Source organism: Trichechus manatus, unplaced genomic scaffold (assembly GCF_000243295.1).
Source record: "Trichechus manatus latirostris isolate Lorelei unplaced genomic scaffold, TriManLat1.0 scaffold00011, whole genome shotgun sequence".
Taxonomy (NCBI): domain Eukaryota; kingdom Metazoa; phylum Chordata; class Mammalia; order Sirenia; family Trichechidae; genus Trichechus; species Trichechus manatus.
The window spans coordinates 31,081,559-31,106,265 of NW_004443947.1; the positions used below are offsets into that span (position 1 = coordinate 31,081,559).

At 39.2% G+C, this 24,707-nt stretch overlaps 1 protein-coding gene across 1 annotated transcript; it reads left to right on the plus strand.

The window, feature by feature from the left end:
• The first annotated feature begins 350 nt into the window (after positions 1–350).
• NMUR2 (neuromedin U receptor 2) lies at positions 351–15,004 on the plus strand. The gene is made up of 4 exons (XM_004371285.2): positions 351–1,070; positions 9,313–9,397; positions 11,494–11,619; positions 14,748–15,004. Exons 1-4 carry the CDS (start codon positions 351–353, stop codon positions 15,002–15,004), a joined length of 1,188 nt encoding a protein of 395 aa, XP_004371342.1.
• The last annotated feature ends 9,703 nt before the right edge of the window (positions 15,005–24,707 follow it).

Consider the following 24,707-nt stretch of genomic DNA (forward strand, 5'->3'; position numbering starts at 1 on the left):
TGTCACCGTCTGTGTCAGCTCTGATTTACCATCTCCTTCCAATTCAGAGAAATGCCTCCCTCTCCTCCTCTGCTCCCTGCTCTCAAAGCCCGCACACCCATAATTGAGTGCTGTGTGGTCTGACATACACTCATTGGCCCACAGCCTGTGGAGGGGAGGGGCTTCTGTCTCAGGGGCTCTTCAAAAGGGATCAGCGTCTGAGCAGCCCAGTCTTGAGGCTGAAGGCTCACTCTCTCCCGGCTTCACTCACTGAGTCTGTGCTTTCCTGACTGCTTTCTCTTTTCTTTCTGGCTGGCCTTGGGTCAAAGCTTCATACCAGGGGAGGCTCAAGTCTCCAGATTCAAGTTTCAATGATGGAAAAAGGTGAGAATGCTTCCCGGATCCACCAGATGGAGCTGGAAAATTCACTCAAAAAATACCTGAACAGCACCGAGGACTACCTGGCCTTCCTCTGTGGGCCTCGGCGCAGCCACCTCTTCCTCCCCGTGACTGTAGTGTATACGCTGATTTTTGTGGTCGGGGTCATTGGCAATCTCCTGGTGTGTCTGGTGATTCTGCGGCACCAGTCTATGAAGACACCCACCAACTACTACCTCTTCAGCTTGGCTGTCTCAGATCTCCTGGTCCTGCTCCTTGGAATGCCCCTGGAAGTCTATGAGATGTGGCACAACTATCCCTTCCTGTTTGGGCCAGTGGGCTGCTACTTCAAGACGGCCCTCTTTGAGACCGTGTGCTTCACTTCTATTCTCAGCGTCACCACAGTCAGCGTGGAGCGCTACGTGGCCATCCTCCACCCATTCCGCGCCAAGTTAGAGAGCACCCGGCGGCGGGCGCTCAGGATCCTCGGTGTGGTCTGGGGCTTCTCCCTCCTCTTCTCTCTGCCCAACACCAGCATCCACGGCATCAAGCTCCAATACTTTCCCAACGGGTCCTTGGTCCCGGGCTCTGCCACCTGTACGGTCATCAAGCCCTTGTGGATCTACAACTTTATCATCCAAGTCACCTCCTTCCTCTTCTACATACTCCCGATGACTGTCATCAGCGTCCTCTACTACCTCATGGGGCTCAGAGTGAGTATTTAAGCTGTCTGGCATGGGGAACCTCCTTCTTCTCTTTACACTGGCTCCGAGTTCAGAGAAAACTTAGAATTGGAGAAATTCAGAATTGGAAGGGAGCTAAGAGAAAATCTAATGAGCTCAGATGGGGAAGTTGAGAAGTTAAAGGACTATAGTTACTGCAACTCTAAGTCATTTCATTTAACTCATTTCCATTATTCTTCCCTCTGTATCTGTGCTTCTCAGATACAAGCGTTCCTAACAGTCACCTGAAAAACTTATTACGAGTATCAGTGTGCAACCCCACCTCCCATAGAATCTGACTCAGCAGGTGTGAGATGGAGTCGAGCATCTACATTTTAAATAAGTACATCAGGTGATATGGGGCAGGTGACCCACCTTGAAAAACTGTTCCACATCCTGAGGTCTCTGCCCCATCTACTGCCTGCATTGACATTTTTCATCTGCTCCAACTCAGCCAGAATACAACAAAAACTATCCCCGCCCATTTTGTAGCCCAAAACAGATATGTAGTTTTAAACTCAGACCCTTCCTTGTGGCTGCTTTGACTTTTTTTTTGGTTGAGATATCAGTTTAAATACAAAACTATGATCTGACTGAGATCAACTCTAATTCCTCCCTAAGCAGATGGAGATTGAGGGGTAGGGAGGTGAGACGATCACATGAGACAGAGTAAAAGATACATGAATGAGATAGCCTGAGATTAATAGAAAATCACCACTCAGTTTGCAAAATATACTTAGAGGTTCCTTTCCTATGCTTTTTTCTTTTTTCTGGGTTTAAATTAGCTGAGGGAAACTTTTAGATGAGGGTGGGAGTGAGTCTATATAATTTCTCTCCGGGCATATTCACAAGACAGGCAAGTCTTGACTGTGAAGATTCTACACCCATTTAAGGAGGCAGCTTATGTAGTAAACAGCCATGCAATGGTTTAGACTTCCAGGTCTGTCGCTGACATAATATGCTGATAAACAAGCTACATACTTTCTCCTGACTTGAGTCTTCCCAATTATAAAACAAAAAGGTCACATCAGATTATATTTAAGTTTCCCTCTAGTTCTAATAGTCCATGATTCCTTAAACAAGAAAAAAAAAAAGAAGAAGAAGAAAACTGTGAGAGGGAGCGGTGGTGGTGTGAGTTACAAACGAAATGCGAACAAGCACTCACATCAAATGCTCGGAGCTGGCTCTGACACCAGGCAGTATCTTAAAATTAATGTACTTCCCATCACAGTGGACCTCTGAGAAAGGTGAATGTCAGAAGTAAGTGCCCCACATGTGGCTCTTTGAATACCTATTGTCCCTGAGGGGAATGACAAGGTCTAGGTAGGAAGAACAAATTCTAAGAGACACAGATGTCTAGACACAGGAGTAAATCTAATCAGGCAGGGAACTGTGTCAGTCTCCTCCTGGGGGGCTGGCCAGCCTCTGTATTCGCAGAGACGTATGTCCCCCCCAGGATAGCTCACAGCCTTGTCTTTCTCATCACAGCCCTGCCCATCTCACTGAGGGGATAAGATGTCTATGTGATTCCAAATATCATGAGCCCTATGAGAAATCCCCACTCCAAATTTATTAATACCATCTTGTCCAACACTAAACAATCACTAATACTGGGACAATTTGTGGGGAATGTTTGACTTTGAGTAGGAAATACACACTTCCCCTAAAACAGTTTCTTTGAGTTTCACTTTTTTTTGTTGTCATGAATCCACAGCTACATTGCATCAGGAGCTAAGTGACAGCTCAGACAGAAGCTTAGAAACCTCTCTGGTTTTCTTTGTGTGTGTAATGTAACTTATAACAGCCCATTCTCAGGAAAGATGAGGCATTACGCAGGGCTATAGAGGACACCAGGATAGGAATCATATGCTTAGAGTTTCAGTCCTAGAAGAATTTGAAGATCCCTAGACTAAGACTCAGGAGCAGTAGGTCCTATTCTGCAATAGGCCACAGAGACTTTGCACATGCTGTACCCACTACCTGGAATGTTTCTACTGTCACCAGCACCACTATCACGTTTGCCTTTTTAACTCTTACTTATCTTTAAATCAGACTTCAATCATCACTTCTTCAGGGAAGCTCTCCCTGATTTCCTAGCTACACCCAGTCACTGTTGTAGGTACTCATGGCTCCCAGTGATTTTCCTTCATTGCATTAATCTCACCGTATAATTCTATACTTGTGGGTTCCTTAATTAATTTCTTTCTCCTCAACTAGACTGTAAGCTCAATGAATGAGTGAATGAAGTTAAATTACTTCCCTCAGTGATGGGCTTCAGCTAGTCTATCTTTAAAACAAGAGACTTGGAAACATTGCCTCAAAGGAAGGGCCTTTTAGATCCAAGTAATTTTAAAGATACCCAAGCAGCCCTAATGATTGTTCAAGTTACTGACTCTCCTGGCAAGTCTAAAGGTACGGCTGACTCTGTGACTTACTCCCTTGAGAAGGCATCAAACAGAAAACTGATGAAATCACAGGACCAGGGAAGATGGAGGAGTCCATCTGTATGGCCAAAGCTATATAGTCAGTGCTGCGTCCTCATTCCAACACACAAGTCTCCAATCAGCATCTTAACAGGGTTTGAATATTATGGAAATGGAGAAGAAATAATCCCAGGGCAAGTTCCTCCCCATCTGGGAGGAAGTTCTGGAGAGGCTCTGACCTGGTCCTTGTATCTCCCACATATGGCATTAATGCTTGAGTTGTTTAGGGTGAATATAAGAAATGCAGCAGAATTCAGACATGTCAGATACTGTTGTTGTTAGGTGCCTTCGAGTCGGTTCCAACACACAGAGACCCTATGTACAACAGAACGAAACACTTCCAGGTCCCATGCCATCCTTACAATCTTTGCTATGTTTGAGCCCATTGTTGCCACCACTCTGTCAGTCCATCTCATTGAGGGTCTCCCTCTCTTTCACCGATCCTCTACTTTACCAACCATGATGTTGTTCTCCAGGGACTGGTCCTTCCTGATAACATGTTCAAAGTACATGAGATGAAGTCTCACTGTCCTTGCTTCCAAGGAGCATTGTGGCTGTATTTCTTCTAAGACAGATTTGTTCATTCTTCTGGAAGTCCATAGTATATTCAGTATTCTTCACTAATACCATAATTCAAATGCATTGGACTAATTTATTTATTTACTTTGAATAAATGGATTTTGTTCAAGTTGTGGAGATATTTACACAAAAGCTGTGATTACATTTTGGTATGCTGAATCCAAGTCTCTACAAACTGTATAAATAAACAGCTGGTAGAATGATTTTAGTCAATATAAACAAGTGATTAGGTTAATATACCAACCTGAATGATAAACAACCCCATAACCGTCTCCTTCACCTTTGATCTTACATAGATAAGAGGGCCGGGTTATCAAGGCTCCTGAACTTCCTACACAGTGATCACGATGTTTTACTCGTTTTGAAATCTGAGTTTTAAAATTTAAGTTTTGGGGTGAGTGGGAATAATTAATGGTTGAATATCTATTTTGCTAAATATGTGAAGGAAGATCAAATTATTCAACAACAAATAGAACAGCATTTAATACTGGTTAGGCAAATTGGATTCTATTCTACTATGTCAACCACTTCAAATTTTGATGGAACAATGTAAAACATGGATAAATAATCTGTTTTTCACTCTTTCTCTAGCTAGCTAGTTGGGTAGATATAACCTAAGGAAGCTAAGAAGTTTACAGTGATTAATAGACACATGATTTTCTTTTCAGTGCAGACTATATCTGTACAGGAAGCCTGATCATAAAATAATTGTGTGACTGTTTGCTTGATGTTTAAGGAAATCATTCCTTTGGGAGGAGAAATTACCATTAAGAACTGGTAAATCACCCAAAGAAGTGACTAATAGAGCTCATTATTCTTTCATTATTCTTAATGGTGGACTGAAATCAAATAATGAAATAACTGTATCTTGTAATAACTTCAAACTCTCAAAAGTGGCACAAAGTAATTAGAAGCTTTCGGAGATTTAGTGGGAGATAACTTACTAAAATTGATTGTTCGATGCATTGCTGTAACCTTAAACACCAATTATTTATTTCTCAGAAATCTGGCTGCTTCTTTGTATCAGAACAGGCACTGCTTGTGGATGAGTGGCCCCAGGAGAAAGAGAATATCTAGAAGGGACTTAGTAATTCACATCAAGAATGGTTCTGAGTGTCCTCACAGACAGCAATAAATAACTCACTATTTCATAAAAATTTAGTTTTTATCATGTCTTTTAAGTCAACTCAAAGGCAATTATCAGACTCATAGCAACACCAAACTGTTATTCAGTGTTTATCATGTGCCGGGCACTGAGATAAGCACTCTACCTACATTGTTTTACTACTTTTAATAATAGCCTATCACCTCCAGTTTCCTCCCATCTGTTCTTAAATGACTGCACAATATTTTCCTCTATTCTTTTCCTAGTTCCAAGGGGGCAGCTCTTAAGGGCCAAATTTTACAGGAGCTTTAATCTCTCACTTTGTTAAGACACAGGTATATGTCGAGAGCACCAATATATTCAGAAGATGAATGGCCATGCTTGTTAACCCAAATAGATGCCCCAGGGCCAGCGTGATCCAGGGAGTAACATGATTTCAAGGAGGTTATGTTTTTATTAGGAAGACAGGACATTGATTTGCTGAACTTTAGGGGCAACTTTCAATGACCTTCTCTGCCAATTATTATTTAATTTAAATATCTTCTCCAAAATATTCCCTCAAAATGCCATCTAGCCCAGGAAGCTCACTGCCTCTTAGAACAGCTTGTTCCGTTGTTATACATTAACTACACCAATATCTTTAGCTTGAATTGGAATCTGTCTCCTTATAGTTCAATGAATCGACCCTAATCTATCCCTGGGACCATATACAGTAAATCAAATTTTCCTTTCACCTGATGGCCTCCATCAACCAGTCAAGACTTTTACATTGCTAATGAGGGAGCCCCAACTCAACAAAGTTAAATATGAAGGGAAGCATAGACCTGAAAATTCCAGATGGAGAGCTGGCTCTAGGTAAAGACTAATCCAGTAACATATAAAATGTCAGCAAGAAACTGGCTTTCTCTTGGTTTCTTTGCTCTTTTTTCTATGGTGTTCATTTCAATCTCAGACTCCACACGCTGGCCCATTGGTGGCTTTGAGCTCTTTCCCCATGGTGGGGGGGTGGGGGAAGTTGTAATAGTTGTAATTCCAGACCTCACATGGAGAGAATAAAATGGGTTCCCTGTGGCAGTTCCAACAGAAGAGAAATAAAACTTCCATTTCTGGAAATACAAGTATCTGATTCTCATTAACTGTAATTATCCAGTCACTGTGACTGGAGGATGGAATGAGTTGATTGGCTTACATTATTCAGGGAGCTGGATTTGTGGTCATTCCCATTCAAATTAATGACTAACAATGAGGAAAGAGTAAATAAATGCCTTAAGGGGAAATCAGGGTATAGCTGGTAAGAGGAAAGGAGAATAAATGCTAGAGAAACAAATGGCAAATATATATTATACTTCCTTCTAGATATTTAATAGAAGTTTACCATAAGTCCCTAAAGCTTCTTTTATCTGGGCTATACATCCCCACAAACTAAAAATATATAAATTAAAGGGAAAAAATTCCATTACTAGATGAGTGGTGCAGGTGTTCAGCCTATGGGAGTTCAGACAAAGGAGAGGCCAGTGGGCTAAAGTGGCCACCAAAGAATTCCAGGAGTAGGTGGCACTCGAACTGGGCAAGAAATATTGGAAGTAGAGCACCTAAAAAATGTTGAATTGGTAATTGCTGTGTTATATGTTTTTTACAAAAAAAAAAAAAAGCAGATGTTGAGATTGCTTATGAACAATCAAACACCTCATGGGATTTGTTTTCTTGGTTTGGAGGTTTAGGGTCATAGTTTCAAGGGACATCCCAATCAATGAGTCTAATATTGTCACTCAGTACTCCTGTTCTACCTTCTAGTTCATGGCATAATGACTGGGCTCTTAAAAGTTAGCAAGTGGTCATCCAAAGTATGATTAGTCTCCATTCACCTGAAGCAACAGAGGAAAAATGAGTCAGGAATCAGAGGAGAGAATCAAATGCGTGTCTGGTTGCCTCCATGAACAACTGCTTTCTTTGCCATAAGACCAGAAGAACTGGATGGTGCTTAGCTACCATTACTGAATATTTTGATCAAAGACTACAGAAGATTATTGATCAAAAGGGGGGAATTATAGAACATAATTTCAAATTCTGAATGGAATCCAGATTTTCTGGAGTGATTGAGGCTTGATAAGCCCCTGAAACTATTGTCCTGAGATCATCTTTAAATTTTAAACCCTAAACCAAAGTATTCCCTTGTCTTAGGCTGAGTTCTCTAGAGAAGCAACACCAATAAAGCATATAAATATATATACATATACAGAGAGAGAGAGAAAGAGAGATTTATATCAAGGAAACAGCTCATGTGACTGTAGAGGCTGGAATGTCCCAAGTCTGTGGATCAGGATAGAAGCTTCTCTGGGGACTCACATAGCCACAGGGGCTGGTGAACCCAAGATCAGCAGGTCAGAGAGCAGGGCTCTTGCTCACAGGCTGTGAAGGTTGACAAATTCCAACATTGGCAGGCAAGACCGCAAGGCTTCTCCTGATTCACATAGCTAAAGGGGCTGGCAAACCCAAGATCAGCAGGTAAGCTGCTAGCTAAAGTCCCAGGAACCAGAGGTCAGATGAACAAAAGGTAGCTACAAGACCCAGAACAAGCCAAAAGCCTTGGCAAGGTGAGCAGGAAGGAATTAGGCAGCAGAGGGCGGAGAGCTGAAGGCTGAGGGGCGGTGAGCTGCCACAGGCCCCACCCCCGCCAGTACCACTCTGCAGATTCCATCATAGGGGTGATCACATATAAAATTTCAACAGGGAAGTGATCACAACATTATACAACTGCCAAAACACTGAGAATCACGACCCAGTCAAGATGACACACAACCTTAACCATAAAACCCCTGAAGTCTTCTTTGAACGAAAAAATAGCTTATCTTAAATAATAAAGTACGTCTGCTTTGGGCATTGTGCTCTGTTAAAGAATTATCTGTGTGAGATCAGATTGACAACAGTAACTCAAAAGATTGGATGGGAAGTTTATGGACAGTATGAGTTTAAGATAATAGTGGTGGAATAATTTGGAAAAATATAGCAAAAATAGTAAAACAACTTGAAGAATATTACCAATGTCACTGAATTGTATATGTATAAATTGTTCAAATGGTGTATTTCTGGCTCTGTATACTTTTACCAAAAAAAAAAAAAAATTGGTAGTACAAGTGTGTTATTATTTGAAATTTTCAGATGTTACATCAAGAATCACCGTATCTCCCAAAATATATTTTAATCTCTAAGCTCAGAAACATATGTACTCTTATCAATAATAAAGCAGCATTTCCCAAATTGCGCTTCTCAACATAGTACTATATATTCCACTGTAAACAGCTACAAAAGGGTATTGTTTAGTCAAAGGAGCACAATCCCCCTTGAAGATTCATCATGCTCATTGTTGTTGCTTTTGCTGTGTGCCGTCAAGTCAGTTCCATCTCATAGCAACCCTATAGGGGTTCTACAGGGTAGAACTGCCCCTATGGGATTTCCAAGGCTGTAATCTTTATGGAAGCAGATTGCCACATCTTTCTCCCGCAGAGTGGCTGGTGGGTTCAAACTGCCTACCTTTTGATTAGCGGCCAAGTGCTTAACCACTGTGCCACCAGGGATCCTTATAATGCTCATTAGCATATTAAAAGCTCCTAGAGGACTCATGATAAAGACTGTAGGCAGAATGACATCTCATCTGCCTTTGCTTTCCACTGCTTACCTACCACGTAGCAGAGGGACTGCTACACAATACATGTTCAATAATTTTTGATTGAATGAATGTTTCCAGCTAACATCTTCTTTTACTTCAGTATTTCATATTTGTCATAGAACACCTATTACCATACTGCATAACTAGTGTTCTACAGAGTTGCATATGAAAAACAGTGGCACTGCAACTTGGCCACAGCCATGTATCCAGTTGAGTTAGGTGACCTGGGTTCCAGATCCAACTTCACCTCAACTTACTGTTAAACTTTTGACAGATTCTTACATTTCTCTAAGTCCCAGTTTTCTGTCTGCAAAATGCGTGTTCAAGTTACATTTCTCAGTTAACAGGAGGAAAAAAAGTGCTTAACTTTCTTACCTCCTCTTTCCCCTTACTTTTCAGCTGAAAAAAGACCAATCCCTTGAGGTAGATGAAATGACTGCAAATATCCAGAGACCCTCCAGAAAGTCAGTCACCAAGATGCTGTGTAAGTCCTCTATTGTGTCTTGTTTTGTTAGTAAAAGTGAAGGTGCTGCCTTGCTTTTGGTACCAAGAGAAGTGCCACTAGGGGTCAGCATCAGAATGCCCCTGAAACATAATAACATGGCCTGGTCTCCCTTGGCATACTCAAGCTTCTAGAACTGTCCGGGTTTTTTTTTTTTTTGGTTGCTTGTTTTTTAACCTTCCGAACAATATGCTAATTTGCTTGCATTGTAACATACTCTATGTGGTGTTTGGTAAATCGCTCCATTCTCTGAGACTTTGAGCATCACTTTTCCCTCTGTTAAATGAGCAAGTTGTTTTTAACCTATTTTGTGTTAGGGGTTCCTTTGAAAAATCAAATGAAAACTGTAGACTCTCTCCCATAAAACATACAAACGCATATACACAAACATTTTGCACTCCATTTCAGGGGATTATGATCCCCTGAAATCCATCCATGGGCTCCCCGGGGTCTTTAATTCTAGGTTAAGAACATCTGGACAAGAGTTTCTTTAAATAGTGCTTCAACCTCTGACACTGTACGACCATGGATAAAACAGTACAACTTCTGTGTAGATGAAGATGTTTAAAAAAAATATTCAGGCACCAATCCACATGATATCCTGCACCATTCTATGAGAGACACTGATGAGGGAAAGGCAGTTTATAACATACATTCCAGGTTCAAACCTATGGTTTGGAAGGAAAGAATCCTCCAGGCTAATACGCATAGGAAATGCTCACTATAACTATGTGGTGTTGGTGAGCAATAAAACTGTGAAGTTACTAATGTTTACCTTTATGACGCTAATAGTCATCTTCCTGGAATTATTTTAACGCCTGATAGCACCTGCCACTCCATATTAAGAAACCTGGTGTCCTCATTGTCTCTCCTCCTTTCCCCTGGAATATAATCTATTTTTACGAAAAGACTTGAAGCTCATTGGCATTTAAGTCACAATGATAAAATATACTGTAAGATATTTGCCTTTCAAAAGGGGGATATAATTTTAGAAAGAATTAAATTTTAACTAAGGAAACTATAGGCAGTAGTGAGGAGAAGAGGGACTTTTTCTTTAGGGGTAAGCTCAGAAGAACATTCCAGATACCCCTGAAAGCACACAACAAGGACAGACATCTTACTCTCAGTATGTTTATTGTAAACGAGAAATATATGTACTTTTTAATATGGGAAACTTCAAATATGTACACAAGTAAAAGTGAACCCCCATGTGCCCATCACCAGCTTCAAAAATTATCAATTTACAGTTAATTTTGTTTGATCTATACCATTTCTCCTACTTCCTAAAAGATTTTTTTCAGGCAAATCCCAGACATCAAATCATTGCAAAGAAAAGGACAACTTCAGAAGAGAAAAAAATGCATATTTATATTTGTGGAGATTAAGTGCCCCGAAGAGAAACTATAGTAGCACCAATCTCTATATTGGGAGCTGAAAAAAAGAAACTGAAAGGAATTCTGTGCTCTAGCAATTTATAACATAATGACACATCCCCACCCCAATCAGAAGATACTTGTAAAGCAATATTATGCTAGTGATTGTTCACTCTTTCTCTCCTCCCCATCCCATACAGAATTTTAAGTGATTAAATTCAGAGATGCTTCTAATTATTGCTAAAGTAACAAGTTGAATCTATGCATACATTTAACAGTTTGTTGTTAATCTATGACTTTAAAGAATACCAACAACTTGAACCCAATCATGTTATTTATATGACTAGTTTGTGATTCCAACAGTCTACATGCAATATACTTTATTTTCCACAGTAGAATATTTTCAGAGCTTCGAACAAATTCAATATAATTTCAAACATTCTAAAGGAAGTTTACGTTATATAAGAAATCTTGTACAATCATATGGAAAACTGATCCAAAATCGAATAAAATTCTTTCTTACACTTAAATACTCTATATTTAGGCTCTTTAGGACTGAGTTTGTCTATAACAATTATAGCTTAACAAAGATGTAGGCAAAAGCGAGGGCAAAATGCTAGAAGCAATGAATGGACTTAGAGTGGGCATCGCATACCTATCCTTGCTTGAACTGTCTTTTGCTCTCCCATTCATTATCCTTTCCAGTTGTCTTGGTCTTAGTGTTCGCTATCTGTTGGACCCCATTCCACATTGATCGGCTCTTCTTCAGCTTTGTGGAGGAGTGGACTGAATCTCTGGCCGCTGTGTTCAATCTCATCCATGTGGTGTCAGGTAAAAGCTTTGCTGGTTTGGTTGCATGACAAGTGTCCAGGTGAATACAATTTATTCATCTTGCCTCATGCAATAGGTTCTATCTAGGTATATCAATTTATCGTATGGACCCACTGTACTATAATGAAGACACTTAATTTTCATTTTATTCCAAGATTAGATACTATGTAACTAATCCAAAAAATATACCAGATCACTGTTTTAGAAGCTACTTCATGGAAGACCTCAGCTCCAAGCATGGCAAATACAGCAGAGAATTGTCTAAGGAATGATTCCTTGGCTTTCCTTCCAAGTGACACTTGATTAAATTGGTTCTTATTTATTAAACATTTATGTCCCTGAAATCCCATATTGCCTTCAGCAAATATTAGATTCCTTTAAAAAGAACCAAAGGACATTCATGGGGCATTAAGACCTGCTTTTAGGCTTCTTTACCTGCTCATAGAACATATCATAGAATGTGTATCAAATGGTGGAAAGGTCACAAAGTCAGAGAACCTGGATTTGCATGCCAATTCCACCATTAATTTTCTGAGTGATCTGGAACACATGGCTTCCTTCACACCAAAGTTTCCTCAAGTGTAAAATAGCAATAATATCTGTTCTATGCAAATCATAGACTGATAGTAAGAAGCAAATGGTGGATATTCAATAGTTTTTAAGCTATAAAATGCTATATATCTTTCTATAATCATCACCACAAAGCTGTTAAGTGGATATTATCACCAAAATTTTTCAGTTGAAGAAACAGTTCCAAAAATGAGTGACTTACTCAAAGGTACTCAGATAGCAAAGAGTAGAAACAACGTTCGTGCCCAACTCACCTGACTGCAAGTTCAGTGTTCTTTCCACTAAAACAGAATAGAGAATGGTCACCCAGTTCCCTCTTTCTCAGTCCGTGTGACCGTCAGCCTTAGGTTCTGACCACTTTTTTCCCTTCACTTCTGCTAGTCATTGGCTGATTCTGTAGGCAATTTGGGTTATCAAAGACATGGTCACAGAGGAAAGAGGAGATCGATTTATGTAAGTTAAGGTCCAGATGTTGTGCACAAAGCAAAAACAATAGCATACATATGTGTACTGTACACCTCGTGTATTACCTATTTTCTGTCATCCTCTTTTTTTGGACTCAGCAGGCCTTGTGTATAGCTTATATCTGGACATTAGTCCTTTATTTCATGTCCAAACATTTATCACTATGGGATAAAACCCAGACTTAAAAATATTTATAGCCTTTAGAGTAAACTTGTGGTTAATTTGGGAAAAATGTGAGTGTTTAAAGAAATTGGAAATTACTACCAAACCACATGACATTTGACTAGTTGACTACACCTCTCCAGATGCATCAAGACTGCTGGTATAAGATTTCAAAACTTTGGCTTTCATAATGACATTATCCTGTTAAGGTATCATCCCCACTCCTCATTGCCAACCAGATGAAGCACAAACCTCTTAAACCCTACAGAAAATGCCCCAACTTGCATTTTGATCTTCAAGTTATATTATTCCTAGTCAAAGATCATACACTTGTCTAACTGGATAATCAGAGAGTCTTCCACATTCTACAATTATCCTGCACAATATAACCATCCCTGTACCTCTGCACCATTGTGCATGCTATGTCTTCTACCCACAATGCTTTCTCCTCTTCTTCTCAACTCTCTCCTACCTGTTCTAGGCCCTGGCTGGTGTTCTGTCACCTCCGCTAAATCTTTCGTGACCATCATAGTCCTTATGTGAATTTCTAATGCCTGTTGGTATCATATATTTTGTTCTTACATTGTTTCATATTTTTTATTATTAATTATTGAATAAAGGCATAAATCTTATCTCTATAATAGTATTCCAGGTCTGTAGAGAACAAAGTCTAAATCCACCTCCTTCCAATGTACCTAGAAGTTCTTGGCACATAATAGGGGTTAAGTCAATATAGTGAAACCTGTGATAGCCAGAACTCAGTGGGACTGCCTTGTTTTTCTGAGTCTTCGAAGTTTTACCCCGTTGTCAGGGAGTGAACTTACCACTTTTCTATCACTCTGTATTGGTGGAAAACATTTGAATTTTCCTTCTCTGACAGGTTTTCACCTTACACAGGTTCCACTTTTGCAGGTTTTACTTTATTTGTTGAAAGAACTAACAGTCCATAACATACAGAAGAATGTTCTCCTCTGTATTTGTCCCTGCCCAATTCTTTGCTCAGGTCATATGCCACTATGAATGTCCTGAATTATATAAATGAGGATATACATATTGACAACAGTACTTTTTCAGCCCTTTTATGTATGGTATCTCAGCTTTATCCTCACAATAAACCAAAGGGTGTATTAGGTCAATATTATTATTCCCATTTTGCAGAGAAGGAAACTGAAGTACCAGTGTTTGTTTAAGGTCACAGAACAAGTAAAGCCAAGATAAGAAGCTAGGTCTTCTGACTCACAAACTTTGGTTCACCTTAGACTTTGAGGAAATAAAATAGGATATGGATACGGTAATAAAGGAAGAGTATATACCAAACAGGTAAATGGCAATGTGTGAGGCATTTAGTGGAGAAAATAATTAACAAAATACAAGTATTCAATAAGGTAAAAAAAAATAAGTTGGAGGAGCTGTCAAGAAGAAAAGCTAGAGAAAGGACATTGGGAATATTTCTTTGAAGAGATATTTAACATAGCAAGGAATTTCAGCAGGCACTAAGCCTTGACTTTTTAATTCCTTCATTACTTACACTTTCAAATTATAGATTTAAGAGTAAAATTCCAATGAGATTAAAAAAAAAAAAATCTCACCTTCCTCTGATACTTAAGCATCTCTCATTAATGCTATGGAAACATGTATTTAATTAAACAAGTGGGGATCAAAGGAAGTTGCTGAATATCTCAAAGACAGCCCATGTCAGCCTAAATTTTTCCAAGACTCTTTAATCTTTCTGCGTTTGATTCCTAAGTGCACAGGTGGTAGATCTGTTCAGTGCATTTTGTATTCTCAATTAGCGTCTTGAATATATTATCACTTCCAAAAGAGGTAATCACAGGAATTCTAGGCCTTTGTTAAATATTTTTCCTTCTCCCTATCATATCTGTCACTCAATATTTCCTTTAGTGTGTCTCTTTTGATCTCCTGCCTCCCAGGTGTCTTCTTCTACCTGAGCTCAGCCGTCAACCCCGTTATCTATAACCTGCTGTCTCACCGCTTCCGGGCAGCCTTCCGGAATGTGATCTCTCCTTCATGCAAACACTGCCACTCCCAGGATCCCCCACATGGCCCAACTGCCCAGCGGAACACTTTGCTGACAGAATGCCACCTTATGGAGCTGACTGAAGATTTGGCTTCCCAGTGGCCTTGTCAATCGTCCTTCAGAAGCTCCCACCTTTCCACAGCCCTCTGAACTGAACAGGCACCCAGAAAGGAGCTACGGAAGGGGCCATGTTTTGAAGGCCTGAATTCTTTCAGAGTTGACATTTCTCTGTGTTTGCACTGCAGGGAGGTACAGCCCATAATATATGCCTTCTTATATGATATTATGGAGGTAAAATGATTCTTAGAACTCATGTATCCATCCCTAGTTGTTATTTTTAACAAATGTGAAAACTGAGACTTAGAGCTGAGTCTAGAACTCAGGCCTCCTGATCTTTAGCTATCTTTCTGCTATCCCAGCTACCTAGTGTCCCTTCTCTAGTTCATGAAGAGGACATGACTGGCAAAGCATGCATGCGTGCCTATACTTTGAGTGACGTTCACTATTGGGAATGGTTTTTCACTAGGCATCCATACTCTGAGTCAGGCTGTCACTCTTACAGCCAATGACCACTGTGAACCACGGAAGGGAGACATGGAGGTGCTGTTCTATTTTGTAAGATTTGAGAGTACAAATCTTACGCAGCAAACTTTTTACCCTACTGTCTCATAGACTGCCATTGTAACAAGATTCCTGAATCCTAAAGCCTTTTGCTTTAAGAGTCCCCTGATAACCTGAGAATTTTCCTTAGAATTATCATCTATCCCCATCTTTCAAACCTCCAAGCCATGATCAGTTATTCCTCACCAGGAATGGGATCAGATATAAGTTCAACTTAGAACAGAATGGGAAAAAGAGGGAGGAGGCTGTGGTGGAAGTTCAGATGTTGTTGTTGTTGATAGGTGCCTTTGAGTCGATTTTCAACTCATAGCAACCCCATGTGACAGAGTAGAACTGCCCTGTAGGGTTTTCTAGGCTTAACTCCAAATATAAACTTAGTCATTTTCATAATTTGGTCTAAACCTGGATATCTTATGTCTTACTTCATAAATAGATTGCGATCTACTGTCTTAAAACAAAGATAAGTCAAATGGCAACTAATGGTCTCAAACCTATGACTTTCAGCTCCTCAATACTTCATTACCTATATAATACTCTTCACACATAATATGGACAAAATCTATTCCAGATTTATCTCCCATCATATCATCACAGGTAATGTATGGTCTATCCATACTGGATTACTTACTCTTCTTATGAAAATACACCCCACAATTTTCCCCAGCCACATATCTTTGCTCGTGGAATGCCTTCTTTATCACCAATCTCTATTTGTTGCTATCCTGCCCATCCTTCAAAATCCGTCTCAACACAGTCCCTCCTCCATTGAAGCCTTGCTTGATTTATTCAAATAGATGTGGTATTTGACTTCTCTGTCAGTTTGTCACCTAAGCTTTTTTCTACTCTGCTTTGTATTTCAGTGTTTAATATTCTTGCTTTGCCAGAATGCAAATTTGTCAAAGGCATGAAGTATCTTGTGTTCATTTGTGCTGTCCCTGGAACTCTGTCAGCATATCTATCACAATGGTAGGAGTTCAGTAAATATGTGGGAAAGTCAGTTGTCATCATTTTCCAATGTACTGAGCCAAACAACAGCTCCAAATGGAACCATGTTAAGAACCACAAAGACTAAGATTATGTTTGTGACGAAGATACCTAATCTTCAGTCGGCCATTTAATCAGTTAAGATTAGTGATTAGAATGGCATGCCTGCTGTGCCTATGGTGTAAGAAGGTCCTTTCTAACTCCAGGGATTATTGATGCTGAAACTTGCAAGTTCCAGCTTTTAATCTCTGAATTTTCCTTAAATTGAATGAGTCATCTCATTGATAAATGATGGCATGGGTCTCTCATAACAGTCATCTTCAAAGTGATTGAATATTTTAAAAAAATTGCTAATTACAACTCAACTTTAACGAATCAGGATTCTATAGTCATGGTTTATGTTGTTCAGCAGAATTTTCTGATTATTTGAGGATTAAGTCAAAATCACTGAGCAAAGCAAGACCTCAGAAATGGGGGAGAAATGAATCCCCTTCTTGCCTTTGAAAGTAGAGACATTCTTGAATGAGGATCTAAGAGGGTCATTATTCTTAACATCAATTTCCAATGATGCTGCTTTGGGTATAAATGATGGCCAGAAAAAGAAACAACTTTAAAACTAAAGCCAGTAATTTGGTTACTTGACTAAAACTTTGGTTTCTTTTTGTTTTCTCTTCATGTGTCTTTTTCTCTTAAAAATGTATATTTGAAATTATCATTTACTAATTAATTCTTTCATCCAACAAATCTTCATTTACTGCTCATTAGATGCCAAGTATTGTGCCAGGGTCAGGGGACAAAAAGGTGAATCTGACAGAGGAATTTCCTGCCCGTAGGAGTTTACATCTAATGGAGGAGACAATTTTTTTTAAACCATCAGCCAATAAATTATTTAAATCTAGTTGTGATTCACCTACCAGACCAAAACCCATTGCTGTCAAGTCAATTCTAACTCATAGCGATCCTATAAAACAGAGTATAACTCCCCCATAGGGTTTCCAACGAGCAGCTGGTAGATTAGAACTGCCAACATTTTGGTTAGCAGCTGTAGCTTGCTATAGCTCTTAACCAACCACTGCACCACCAGGGCTCTCATGATCCACCTACAGGCAGCTGATATTTGACAAAGGGCCAAACTCCATTAAATGGGGAAAAGACAGTCTCTAACAAATAGTGCTGGTGTAACTGGATGTTCACCTGTAAAAAACAAATGAAACAGGGCCCATACTCACACCATACACAAAAACTAACTCAAAACGGATCAAAGACCTAAATATAAAACCTAAAACGATACTAATCATGGAATTAAAAATAGGGATAACACTAGGGACCCTAATACATGGCATAAATACAATACAGACCATGACTAACAATGCACAAACACCAGAATATAAACTTGATAACTGGGAGTTCCTAAAAATTAAACACTTAAGCTCATCAAAAGACTTCACCAAAAAAGTAAAAAGAGAACCTACAGACTGGGAAAAAGAATTTGGCTACTACATATTTGAGAAGGGTCTAATCTCTAAAATATATAAAATACGTCAATAACTCAGCAATAAAAAGACAAATAATCCAATTAAAAATGGGCACAGGATATGAAGAGACACTTCACCAAAGAATACATTCAGGCGGCCTATAGATACATAAGGAAATGCTAGCAATCATTAGCCATTAGAGAAATGCAAAGCAAAACTACAATGAAGTACCAAGGCTGGCGCTAATCCAAAAAACGCAAAGTAACAAATGTTGGAGATGTTATGGGGAGATTGGAACTCTTATGTACTGCTGGTGGGAATGTAAAATGATATAACCACTGTGGAAAACAATATGACGCCTCCTTAAAAAGCTAGAAATAGAAATACTGTACAATCAAGCAATTCTGTCACATGAATAGGCATACACACACCCATGTTCATTGCAGCATTATTCACTATAGCAAAAAGATGAAAAAAAAAACCTAAGTGCCCATCAACAGATGAATGGATAAATAAATTATGGTACATACACACAATGGAATGCTACGCGATGATAAAGAACAATGACGTAGCCGAGAAACATCTCACAACATGGATGAATCTGGAGGACATTATACTGAGTGAAATAGCTCAATCACAAGAAGACAAATATTGTATGAAACTATAATAAAAACTCAAGATCTACACACAGATAAAACAAACTTTGATAATTATGAGGGAGGGGAGGGATGGGGAGACGAAATCACTAATAGCAGACAAGTGTCAACTTTGGTGAACGGAAAGACAACACACAGTGTGGGGGAAGTCAGCATAACTTGACCAAGGCAAAGTCACAGAAGCTCCCTAGACACATTCAAACACCTTGGGGGACCTAGTTGTTGGGCTGAGGTCTGGGGACCATGGTCTCGGGAGACATCTAGGTCAATTGGCACAACATAGTTCATAAAGAAAATGTTCTACATCCTTCTTTGGTAAGTAGCATCTGGGGTCTTAACAGCTTGTGAGCAGCCATCTAAGATACGTCTATTGGTCCCATCCCATCCGGAGAAATGGAGAATAAAGAAAACCAAAGACACAAGGAAAATATTATCCCAGAGGACTAAAGGACCATGTGAACTATAGCCGCCACCAGCCTGAGCCCAGAACAACCAGATGGTGCCTGGCTACCACCACCAACCACTCTGATAAGGATCACAATAGAGGATCCCGGGCAGAGCAGGAGAAAAATGTAGAACAAAATTCAAATTCAGAAAAAAAAGACCAGACTTACTGGTCTGGCAGACTGGAGGAACCACCGAGACTATGGCCACCGGGTACCCTGCTAACTCAGAACTGAAGCCACTCTCGAAGTTCACTTTTCAGCCAAAGATTAGACAGGCCTATAAAATAAATGATAACACACGTGAGGAACATGCTTCTAAGTTCAATCAAGTATATGAGAGCAAATGGGCAACTCATGCCCAAAGGCAAGACAAGAAGGCAAGAAGAGACAGGAAAACGGGCCGAATGGACATGGGGAAACCAGGGTGGAAATGGGGAGAGTGCTGACACATTGTGAGGATTGCAACCAATGTCACGAAACAATTTTTGTATAAATTTTTGAATGAGAAACTAATTTGTGCTGTAGACTTTCACCTAAAGCACAATCAAATTTTAAAAAAATAAATGAAATAAATCCAACTGTGAAGTGTGCTACAAAATACAAATACAAGTACTATGAGGATGTATAAAAAAGGGGCTTAACTTAGAAGAAAAAAAAGTGATTGTTAATTGACTTTTTGCCCCCCTATACCACATATGATACAAGCAGCATATATTTTAAAATAAAAATTTAAATGTAACAAGTCCGAGAGTTAGTTCACACAAAATAAACAGAACAAAGGGATAAACTAAAACTAAATTATTTAATGCTACTCAGTGGTTGACACCTCACCATCTCTTTATGAATTCGTTGTGATCTCTGAACTTTAGAATGATAATACAACAGGCGAAAAGTAAACACGTTTAGTAAAATATTGGTAATTTAACTCTTCTTCAATGAGTAAGTGGCTTTTGAGCTTTCTAGTAATTCACAAACGTAGTGAACTGAAGCAATGACATTCAGAATGTTGCTTGCCAAATTAATTTGTCCAGCTCAAAGAGATGGAAGAGATTCTTAATCTGAGACCTTAGACTAATGTCAAGTGGTCCAAGATCCTCTGAAATTGTATTCAGAATTCTTTGTGTGCACTTATCCCCCACCTTAGCAAAAGGGTTATAGCTTTGATTAGCTCCTCAAAGTAGGCTGTAACTCAAATTATTATAACCACTATTGTAAAGTGTCCTTAACAGTCTTACTTAAAAATATTCTTTTAATGAATGACTTTAAATCAAATGAAGGCATTGCAGAAAAATTTAAAAGTCTCATTCCATCACCAGAATCCAGTATGTATAAGTATTAGCTGTTACAGTGGTGTACTGGTGCCATTTTGGACTGGCTTGCAAAAACTTATTGTTAAATGTTTAAGAATTTTGTGAGCCCAAAGTCAAAGACTAGTAACCTGAAATTTGTCACAGTGAGAATATTTATACCACAGAAACTGGCAAATACTCCCAACCAGCCTCCCTCTTCCCTTTGCCCCCAAGCCAGTATATCAGCATACCACTGGCTATAAAGATGCTGGCAATCTGATATCTCATTATAATATGTGTGATTTGTTTGTAGAATAAACACCCAATAACAGTGTTATAATTACAAACTCCTTAAAGTTGTGGTTAACTCATTGAATAAAAACAGTCAATGGATCAAATTTTTGTCCCAGAGGTGCCAGATAAATAAGCTAAAACATGCTAATTTTGATATGAAAGCCTCATCAGCACTTTATAATTAACCTAGAGTGGAAATAATTACCCTTGGATGCTTTCCATTAAAATTAGTGCAGAAAGTAGCAACACACATACTTGTTAACTTCTCTGTACATCTGTTTTTAAATGTCCCACAGGATTCACTGTAAAAAAGATGCAAATTTTTTATATTCCCCTTCACTTGGCTGGAGAACTCATTTGCTTAAATATATGGAAAAGCACTTTTAAAACATTATAAGGAAACTTAAAGTTATACTAGCTTATGTAAGCCAAGTCAAGCAAACATCAAGGTCCAGTTGATCCAGACAATCTATTGTCTACTTTTATTCACCCCCTTTAAATAACTGAATTATATTTGAACTCAACTTTAGATACACATACATGTTATAGGTAATGTCAATGTTTGGAAGTTTTAGCTGAAATACATAATATGGCCTAGAAACTGTTGCATATACCTAATTATACCATTCCCAGTGAAATATGTACATTGCACAAAATACAAGCAGTAAATTTAGTAGGCTAGAATTGTTAGACTGGGTTTGTTAAAAAAAAAAAGACTACTTAAAAAGAAAAGCAATTCATTATTTTTAAAGGCATGAAATTATTTTTATGTTAAGAAATCTACTTTAATGCATAGATAAGAATGATTCATCAGTAAATAGATATTTTGAAAATAGATCTTCACAATGCTTGAGTAACCGGTGTTTATTTGGATAATGTTCCAACAGAGGGACTATCTTCCATAATTTCATGCATCCCTTTGTAAATGTTGGAGATTTTAGTATAGATCCTGACTGTATTGCCAATTCTCTAACAACAGAAAGTGGATGAAGTTTTACTTCATAACATTCATGTGCATTATTAGCTCACTAAATCCTCACAGCTTCACAAAGAGGAAGGCATTGTTATTATCCCTCCTATACATCTGAGAGAAAAAGAGTTATCCTTACTTACATTTGGGAAAATTGACAAGCAACCACAAAATCTCAGAGAAATGCAACAGTAAGTAATTATGTCTCACTTCTTGGTGGTTCAGTGCAAGCATTCTCACCTTCAGGTAGGAGACCCAGGTTCGATTCCTCGCCAATACATTTTATGCTCATCCACCACCCATCTACCAGCGGAGGCTTGTATATTGCTATGATGCTGAACAGGTTTCAGCAGAGCTTCCAGACTAAGAAGGATTAGGAAGAAAGTCAATCTACTTCCAAAAGTCAGCCAATGAAAACCCTATGGATCACAATAGTTCAATCCTGTTGTGTATAAGGTCGCCGTGAGTCGCGGGCCAACTGCACAGCAGATAACAACAACAGCATGCATCTGCAGGGCAGCTGGGGTGGCTCTGGGGCACGGGAAGGAGGCACAACCGCCACCTGGAGTTTGTGTTTCTCATGGCAGTGGCAGAAGTCCTAAAAAGCTAGCCCTCCTGCACAAGCCAATGTCAAGCCTCTGCTTGAGATAAGCCTGCTAATATCTCAGCAGCAAAAGCAAGTTGTATGGCCAATCCCAAAGTTAGGGGGCCTGGAAGTTCACTCCGCTTATCAAGAGACCATGTCAAGGGTGGGGATGTTTAATATTGCCAGGGGAGAATGAAGAATCAGAAATACAGACATACATCCAGTAAGTGGTAAAGCTAGAGTTTGAACCCAGGACTATCTGACTCCAATGTCACAGTGCTCTCATCCCAACTGACTCCACATCATTGACGTCACTGAGAAAGCCTTTCAGCTTAATGTCATCCCTAGATATTACCTCTTCATTTACTCATTAATACAGATCAAAGAGCAAACACAATAGTCAAGAGTACAGACACTAGAGCCAGTTGCCTGACTTCAAATCCTTGCTGTGACAGTGATTAGCTGTGTGACCTTGGGGAAGTTTCTTAACCTCTCTGTGGTCCAGTTTTTCCACCTATATAATGGAGATAAAGACAGTACCTATACCATAGTGCTTATATGAGATAAGTGTCATGGTTTGAATTATATCCCACAAAAAATTGTGTATCAATTTGGCTAGGCCATGATTCCTGGTACTGTGTGATTTACCTGTATGTTGTAAACCTGCCTCTATGATGTTAATGAGGGAGGATGGGTGGCAGTTGTGTTAGTAAGACAGGACCTGGTCTATAAGACTGGATTGTGTCCTGAGGCAATCTCTTGAGATATAAAAGACAGAAGTGAGCAGTGAGACTGGGGACCTCATACCATCAAGAAAGCAGTGCCAGGAGCAGAGCGTGTCCTTTGGACCGGGGTCCCTGCACGGAGAAGCTCCTAGTCTGGGGGAACACTGGTGAGAAGGCCTAGAGACAGAAAGCCTTCCCCTGGAGCTGACACCCTGAATTTAGACTTTTAGCCTACTTTAACTGTGAGGAAATAAACTTCTCTTCATTCAAACCATCCACTTGTGGTATTTCTGTTATAGCAGCACTAGATGACTAAGACAATAAGTTAATGTGCTTTTCGCACAACTCCTAGGACAGTGCCTGACACTTAGGAAGTGTTCTAAAAAGTGTTTGTGGAAAAATGATAAGAATGGGAGCATTTATTGTTATGAAAAAAAATTTTTTTAGTACCGTTTCACTTTGTTTACAGTTTTCAGAAAATGTTCCTCTCTTTGGCAGCATACAAATGCAAAATGATTGAAATGAGCTCCACACCAGGAAATTTGTCAGGTGTTTTTTTGTAGTCATTTCCACCAGATAAACAAGCTGCCCAAGATTCCATCACCAACAGTTAGGATTTCATTAACAATGAAAGCATGAATATGTATTAAAGATTGTTTCTCTGTTACAGGAAAGATTAATCAATATTTTGAAAGGGCAGTAAGCAAAACAACCAGGAGCCCAGGCTGTTAAGAACGGCTAAGCATATTAATTGTTTTTGAAGGCCTTCGGTCTGTCTACATCTGGGGAATTCATTGACTGGTATCTAGCTCTCAGAATCAGAAGGCAGAGGTCTAAGGATCCAGCTAATGTGATCATTCTAGTGTAGACACCAAGCTCAGAAATGAATAACAAGAAAACAAGCCTCAGGGGCATTAACCATAGCACTATTTCCAGTACATGCTGACATGGATATTTAGCTGCATCGTGTCTCTCAACCTCAATATCAAATGTGCATCCTATATGGCTACTTCTTGAGCACTTAATATGAGGCAGATACTGGGCTATGTGCTTCTCAATTTTATCATATACTCCTTATAACAATCCCCATTTTAAAGACAAATCTTCAAGAGATAACTGAGATGCCATTCACGTAAAGAAGTGGGAGGGCCAGGATTCAGAAAGTCTGACCTGGAACCTGTTCTCAGAGGTTATACATGCTGTTACATGCTATAATGCTATACATTCTGCATACATGAACTCCCCCACACCTATTTAGTAAATACTGAATATACACCAAGTGGCAGACACTGAGCTAGACCTAAAAACACAAAAAATGAATAATAAAGCCTTATCCTTAATCTATTGAATCTATGGTTATTAAACTGACACTTTGACTTAAATTGAAAGAATGTCTAAGAATGTAGTCTAAACTGACCCCTGTAATTTTTTTTCTAATTTTTTTCTTTATTGTACTTCAGGTGAAGGCTTACAGAACAAACAGTTTCTTATGAAACAGTAGTACACATATTGTTTTATGACATTGGTTAACAATCCCACCACATGTTAACCCTCTAACTTCTCAACATTTTTTTTTTTTGGTGAAAATACACATAGCCAAAAATATACCATTTCAAAAATTTCTACATGCACAGTTCAATGACATTGACTACGCTCTTCCAGTTGTGCTGTTATTCTCACGTAAGATGAAGGCTTACAGAACAAAATAGTTTCTCATTTAACAGTTACTACAAACGTTGCCCTATGACAATGGTTAACAATCTCACAACACATCAACAATATCCTTCCTCAACCTTGGGTTCCCTAT

Excerpts from the sequence above, each read along its gene's own strand:
- NMUR2 (XM_004371285.2), top strand. The coding sequence starts at position 351 with ATGATGGAAAAAGGTGAGAATGCTTCCCGGATCCACCAGATGGAGCTG. Across the intron at positions 1,071-9,312 it reads ACTACCTCATGGGGCTCAGA|CTGAAAAAAGACCAATCCCT; the intron begins GTGAGTATTTAA and ends CTTACTTTTCAG. Across the intron at positions 9,398-11,493 it reads GTCAGTCACCAAGATGCTGT|TTGTCTTGGTCTTAGTGTTC; the intron begins GTAAGTCCTCTA and ends TATCCTTTCCAG.